This window comes from Berghia stephanieae, chromosome 8 (genome assembly GCF_034508935.2).
Source record: "Berghia stephanieae isolate SIO BIC M18660-M18661 chromosome 8, UCSD_Bste_1.3, whole genome shotgun sequence".
NCBI classification, from domain to species: Eukaryota; Metazoa; Mollusca; class Gastropoda; order Nudibranchia; family Aeolidiidae; genus Berghia; species Berghia stephanieae.
In genome coordinates this window covers 34,293,823-34,301,322 of record NC_088367.1, presented here as the reverse complement: position 1 = coordinate 34,301,322, position 7,500 = coordinate 34,293,823, and the positions used below count along the sequence as shown (strand labels likewise).

At 37.3% G+C, this 7,500-nt stretch overlaps 1 protein-coding gene across 2 annotated transcripts in view; it reads left to right on the top strand.

The window, feature by feature from the left end:
- LOC144978561 (tRNA (cytosine(38)-C(5))-methyltransferase-like) overlaps positions 1–7,500 on the top strand; it is a 28,976-nt gene that overhangs the window by 169 nt on the left and 21,307 nt on the right. For both annotated transcript variants that reach the window (XM_078924778.1, XM_078924777.1), the window contains exon 1: positions 1–13. This exon is cut by the window's left edge and continues 169 nt beyond it. In XM_078924778.1, the coding sequence (XP_078780904.1) occupies positions 1–13 (13 nt within the window). The remainder of the gene's footprint in view (positions 14–7,500) is intronic.

Genomic DNA, 7,500 nt, shown 5'->3' with positions numbered 1-7,500 from the left:
TGGGCTTTAAAAGGTAATCATCTACGAAGTGCTTATTTCACGACAGCAGACTTATATGTAGGTACTTTGGTAACGTTAGGCAGTTTAGTGAGCAGCAGCAGTGGCAGTCAAATTTTGACCCAACTCGCCCATAGGAAAGTTGTGACTGGAAATTGCCGTTCGCGTTTTGGGGGGTTCAATTAAAGATGCATAACTTCGTTATAAAGAGGAATATCGCAGATATTTTGGTATCATTATTTTCGTCTTTCAATTTCCTTGTAAATGGTGCCAATTAACGAAAAATCCATTAATAATTCCAGAAGTTATATGAAGTTAAAATTTGGCAATTTTCAAATGCATTTATTTTTTTATTTACCGCGTGTGTTTTTAAAATTTAAACGCTTGTTTTTAGAATAACATCTAAACTTTATTCATGCCAAATTTCAGGGCTCTATATCGATGCGCAGACACCTTTTAACTCTGCGCCGAAATGCCTTGTTTACATTATCTTCTCATCATGGCTGCCGGGCGATATCGATATTCATATCGATATTTTAAATTTAGTTATGTATTATGTTAAATTTAGTCCATAATATTTTCAGTACTATTATTTACTATGTTTTTATTTTGAATACATACTTTCCAACTTTATTTATAGGCATTTTATAGTTTTTGTTTTAAAAGTTTGTATATTTCTTCTCTTTGTGAAATCTGATATTAATAATAATATCGATATTTTAAAAATACTGACTTACTTGACTTAGATGCCTTTCGCGTCTCGACCGAAAGATCGGGTCGCCTTGGCTGTTTCCAGTATTTCCTGTGTGAGGTGTCTCCAATATTGCCGGTCCTCTGCTAGGGTTCTCAGATTTTCAAGGTCCCCTGCCGTTATGAGACTAATGCTTTGTCCAAGTGTTGTGAGGTTTTTGTTTAGGATCACAGGGAGTGTTGTGATCGGTCTTCCTCTGAAAAGGTTCCCGTGTTTTTGGAAGTATCCCGACATGGCTTGGTTTGCTGGTATGTTTTTGTCCCTGCGTAGTATGTGACCGAAAAGTTGCCATCGTTGTTGTAAAATGTCAAGGGAGATTGGTCTTTCTTTTGTGATCTTATAGAGTGATTCATTTGAGATCTTTTTGGGGTATTTGATGTCCAGTACCCTTCTTAGCTGTGTGCGATGGAAGGCATCCAGATGTTCTTCTTCGGATTTTGTCAACGCCCAAGTGCCGCAGTTATACAGAAGTACCGGTTTTACAAGAGCATGGTACAGTTTCAGTTTGGTTTTTCTCTTTATTTTGTCACCTCTAATCCATACATTGGTGAGTTTACTGAGTGCGGCGTTTGATAGCTGTTTTCTTCTTTGTACATCCTCGGTGTCTCCAATTAGTGAGCCGACTTTCTTTGTTCTTTTCCATTCCTCTTTGTTCCTCGATATTGTTGTAAATTCGGTTTTATTGGCATTGACTTGGAGGTTATATTTCATGAGGGTATTTTGTATGATGTCTATATTTGCTGGTGTTGATCCAATAAAATCGACATCATCTGCATAGGCGATTTCTCTAGGGATTGCATTCTCAATATGAGTCGTTGGTTTTGGAATGACTTTTCGAACTTCTTTCAGAGCGTGTTCTAAGTATATTGTGAACAGAATCGGGCTCAGACTATCTCCTTGGGGGGTCCCGATGTTACTTTCGAACTGCGTCTGTTTTGTGGCCCCGTATATCCTTGGTTGTATCTTTGTGTTGCTGAGGAGAAATCGGATTATTCGGAGCTCGTCTTCGTCTACTATTTCTGTTAATATCTCCAAAAGTTTTCCTCTGTCGATCGTATCAAAGGCTGCGGACATATCGATTCCGGTTATTGTTATGGATATGTTTTCTTTGAGTGCCTTTGCTGCCAACCATTTATGTGTCCATACAACGTCCGATGTGCTTCGGTCTTGGCGAAACCCGCTTTGGCTATGTGATAGGTATTTTTCTATTTTCGGTCTAATTCTGTTGAGGACAATAGTTGACAGTGTTTTTCTTATGGTATTCAGTAATGTTATTGGGCGCAGGTTGTTTACGGGTCCTTTCGTTTTTCCTGGTTTTTGTATTGTAATTAGGACACCGCTGTTAATGTCCCAGTCTTTGTGTGTTGAGAATGTTTTGTTCATTATGTTTGCAATGCTCAGATCCAGGGAGAGTGTACCGCATTTCAGCAATTCAGCGGGAATTTCATCTTCGCCTGGGGATCTGTTATTGTTTAGGCACTTTATGCTATTTCTAACTTCAGTTGTTGTGATGCGGTTGTTTAGGTCTCTAGGGTTTCCTGAGAAGGGCGATATTTGTGAGACTTGTTTGTGAAATTTCTGCTGGAAGTGGTCAGTTACAATGTCAAGGATATCGTTGGGATTTGTTGTCTGTTTGCCAAATTTATCCTGTAGTTTTGGGTTCTCGAATGGTTTTCGGTTCAGAGATTTCGTCGCTTTGAACATAGACGATGCGTTATTTTTGGACTTTTCTATGTCTTCCACTTTTTTGTCTAATTCCTCGTTTCTGTGTTTTATTGTAAGTGATCGAATTGAATGCAGTATTTTGTTTCGTTCCGTTTTCAGGTTTATTATTTCTTCCGAGTCTTTCGTGTTTTGTATCCTGATCCTAAGTTCTTTTTGTTGCCGCGATAGATCGTTAATAGCGATGTTAGGCGTTCGATTTGGTTTGTTCTTAGTTGTATTAATAGAGCCTGCACTTTCTTCCCCCGCATATTTCATTGCCGCTTGCGTCTCTTTCCATTCATTGTTTGGATTGCTGTTTTGCTTTATTTTAAATAGACTTGAGTTAAGTTCATATTGGTAATGAATGCGACATTCTCGCTCATTTACTATTTTTGCCGTGTTTATTTTGACTGCGGTTTTACCTTTCTGTCTTCGTTGTCTGTACACATTTATGTTGAAATTCGTTTTTACAAGTTTGTGATCGGATGTTAGCAGTGTACCACCGTATGATCGCGAGTTGGTTGAGTAGTGTTTATGGCGGTGTCGACATATGATATAGTCTATTTGGTTGTGTATTGTTATCATTTTGTCTTGGGTTTGGTCTTTCCTTTGTCCTACCCATGTTGTCTGGTGTCTTGATGGTGGTTGAAAGCACTGTTTGTTATGAAAAGTTTTCTCTGTTCACAGAACTGGACTAATTTTTCTCCGTTATCGTTACGTTTTCCTTTTGAGTATGATCCTAAACATAGTGTGTCACTGTCGAGACGTTTTCCTACTTTGGCATTAAAATCTCCAGCAATTATTAATATTGATTTGTTTCCTATTTTGTTCAGTGTATCGTCTAGGTCTTTGTAAAATTTATCAGTTTCCTCTGGGTATTGTTTTGCGCGATGACTTGTTGGTGCGTAAACATTTACGATTGAGATAGTGAACGTCTTCTTACCGTGATCGTCTTTATTATCGTTATTCTGGTTCCTTGAATTGATCTTACACTTAAGCTCAAGAACACATATTCTGTCCGAAACATTCCATTCGTCACTAGTCAAATCCCTGCAGTTTTTATTTATGAGAAATCCACATCCATAGTGAGGTGAACTGGAAGCAAAGCACAGCAGTCTGTGACCATTTATTGTTTGGTCGACGCCATCTTGGATCTTCGTCTCTTGTAAACACAACACATCGATTTTATAACTTTCTAAATCTTGACACAGTTGTTCCTTTCGAATGTTACTTTTAATAGATCTTAAGTTAAAAGTTCCAATATTAAGATTAGTCCACATCAGGTAAAAATTAAAGATTCCACACAGTGAATAAATAGAAACATAAGACTATCCACTGAGCCGAAGCTCAATGTCAACAGGTGTCAGCCATGTTGTCCGCAATTAAAAATACCAATTGCTTTAATTTAATTTTATTTTACTTTGCCATTAGGTCATCAAGTTTCTTTCCCATATGTTTAGATATGTTTATCATTTGTATCCATATTCTAAAGGCCTTAGCCTTAATAATTATTATGGTAAGAAGTTCTATTAGTTTTGACACCCCCATACATTGAGAGAGAAGGCGGGGGGAGGGGGGGGGGATAAAATTATATTAATTGTCAGTTCAAATCATGTAATAGCAATAAATCCAAAGTGTTAAGCAGAATTTTTTAAAGTATTAAAAGCCAGAACTTTCCTTCTAATTATAATAGGGAATCTGTTTCAATTTATTTGAACTTTTTCAATCTACCATTTTATTTATATACAATTAAATTGCCATAGGTAAAAATAAACTCATTATGTCGTTACACAACATGTTTATATCTTTTCATTTAGATAGTCTCAAACCCTTTTTTATTCTCTCTATGTATTAATTAAAAGAGGGTAATTATTTGCAATTGTTTCAGTGAGATATTGGGGATAAATCCAAAAGTGATAGAGCAAATTGTTTCTTACGTCTTGCCGAGTTTTTGATTATGTAACATTTGCGACATATTATGTAATAATGTGTTAATTTGAAATGTTATCTTCCTCTTTATTAATGTAAATGCATTGTCCTCGATAAGACGAACATTTTGGTATACAATATATGATAAGAACTCCATATTGACTGTTTTAACCATTTTTTATTAACATCACGCGATTTCGGTCACAACTTTGCAATGGTAATTTTGGGGTAAAAATCGGTCTGAAATTTCAGACTTTGAACTGCCGTAACTACATTTCTAATCAAGATAGAAACAAAATTCAAACTGTTTTGTAATCTGTGTTGCCAGCTCTTTCATATGACATTGGTTTCAAGTGTGTGAGGTACATTTAGAATTTCTATTAAACTCCCTAGTAACGTCCATTTGGCCCTCCAGCAGGGAGCCGATAAATGGGCTAGTGGCTGTGACCCGATTTTTTGGACTTTTGAGTGATGGGTCTCAGAAAAAGTTCCATAGATTTTTTGTTTATGGGTGGATTTTAATGATTTATGTCTTATTTTCTTCAGGAGAAATTACTCTATCGTTTGGTGTAGTTTATTTTAAAATCAATGACAATTTAGTATAACTTTTGATTATGGATAAAATAGGGTATAATTTAGCTTTGGATAATTAAAAGATTAGAACTTGGTAAATCAAAATTTCATGCTGGCTCGTTTATCTAACATCTTAACATTTATAAAAAATTAAATTCAGGGCAAAGTTGTATACCGCATCCATGAAATTCGTTCCAGCAAAATCCTTACTCAAATATTAGCGGCTATTTTAGACCAGTTTCGAAATCCAAATGGTGGTTACTACCGGAAATGCAACACTTTTCAGGTCACAAAGTCCGTCAGTAAATAACAAAGGCAAATAGAAGACCATTTTTCAGCCTTTAAACTAACGTAACTTTTCTTCTGCTGATCTGATTTTCACAATTTTGGTTTCATTAGAATCGTGTTGAAAAGCACTTTACAATGATATAGGTTTCATTGAGCTCAATCCAATTTGAATTTTTTACCAAAGTACCTACTTATATGGAACTTATGGTTTTCACACTAACTACTAGAGAGGTGGGCCTTTGGCCGACCAACCTCCGCTGCACGTCCAACTCGCCTTGAGCATGCATTCACGTAAAATATAAAGATTTTTTTAAAAAACCTACCTCTGTTTCAAAAACTAGCATTTTTCAACTTTCTAAGAAACATTTTGATTTTTCAGAACTTTAGTTCGTTAAAAAAATACCGGCCAATCTGACCCGTTGGGTCGAATGAAAACGAAATTTTGTTGTTTACACGGTTCAAAGGAAATGCCGTAAATAAGCTTTCATGGACTTCCTGTGTTGTTTTTATAGTGTCACGTGACCGTTTTGAGAAATTTGTCGTCTGCTACAAATAATTAGACCGGTAGGGGGTAGATATTTTCGTTGGAGCAGAGAAAAAGTGAGTATTAGTATTATTTCTTGGACTTGTAGAGAGGCCTAGGGTCCACCAGCAGACCAGTTGATTGAATGAAAGAGAAAAAGGGCCTTTTTTATCCGCCGCCACCACCACCTTGAAAGAGTGGAGGGGGGGGGGGGGGGGGGTGCATGCCGACGAGAGGGAGACGTGTCGATTGGTGACCTTGGTAACGTAGAGCATCTCAAGGATGCTGGCAGTTGCAGTTGCAGGTGTTCTTAACCCCTTAACAGCGAAGCTAATTTTTTGCTTTTATATAGTAGTTTGCTTTTATCTTTTTTATTGTTAACGGGGAATACAGCGTTTCCACCAAGAGAGTAGTCAGACTATCGCAACTCGGACTTCAATTGTCTATAATAGTTTTGCCGTTACTTGTCTTTTGATGATAGAAGATTTGGTGTTAGGTCAAAGATCGAATTTCGCCGCTAAAAGGTTGCATTGCTACTGGGTTGGATCTCCCCCCCCCCCCCCCCCCACCCACTTTTTTTTTCTTCTTTTTTTTTTTTCACCTTAATATTGTTGATTGCTGCTATTTCCTTTTTTTATGATTAGCAAGTGCCGTAGGAGTCTCACAGGATGCAGGAGTACTGCAATTAACCCTTTGCCAGTGACACTGATTTTTTTGTTTTTCAAATAATAGTCTTCATTTATATTATTTTTTAACGCAGAAAAAAAAACGTTTCCACCATAAGAGCAGTAAGAATATTGATAAAAAGCGCTTTGAGCACGTTGGGTGGATATTGCTCTATATAAAAGCTCAAGTTTTTAAATTGTAATTTGTTTGTCTTTTGATGAAAACGGTAAGATTTTATTTTTGGTCCAAGTAAGATTGATATTCGCCTTTAAAAGGTTAAGTTGTTTTGTTTTTTCAGTTTTTTTGTTTTGTTTTTCAAATGCGGATACGAGAGAGAGAGAGAGAGAGAGAGAGAGAGAGAGAGAGAGAGAGAGAGAGAGAGAGAGAGAGAGAGAGAGAGAGAGAGAGAGAGAGAGAGAGGTGGGCGGGGGATGGGGGATAGTAAGGGGGAATGGGAAAAGATGAAAGAAACAATGGGTTGCCTGATGACGTAGATCAAAGGATTGTTACAGCGGTGTTCACGGTGCGTACTTCGTGAAATTTTAACCTTTCACAGTGACACTGATTTTTTTTCTCCAGATTGCTTATGCAGAATAAATCGTTTCCACCAAGTATATTTCGACTCGGGCTTCAAATAAACTATAAATCGCAAAGCTTGTCTTTTAATGATAACATTAAGACTAAGATCTGGAGTTTGGGGAGTGTAAGATGGAATCTCGCCATTAATGGTTAAAATTGTTTTGATTAAAAAAAAAAAATTCACACACACACACGAGCGCGTGCGGTCACGACAGCGAGGACCATCACTGACAGAATGTTGCAACGGTAAACCGGTTTACGTGTACATAGATCCTGAGGCTAGATGCCCCGTGACCGTGTACGTAGGCACTCCCAAAAAAAAAAGGAAGAAAGAAAGAGACACACAGACACATACTCACACACACACACACACACACCACACACACAGTCTCGCATCCTCTACGAACTAATTTTGCGCACCAATTTTTACTGCACGTATGCACCAAATTGCATACCTATCTAGGGACACTTTTTTCCGTATCTTTTTCTC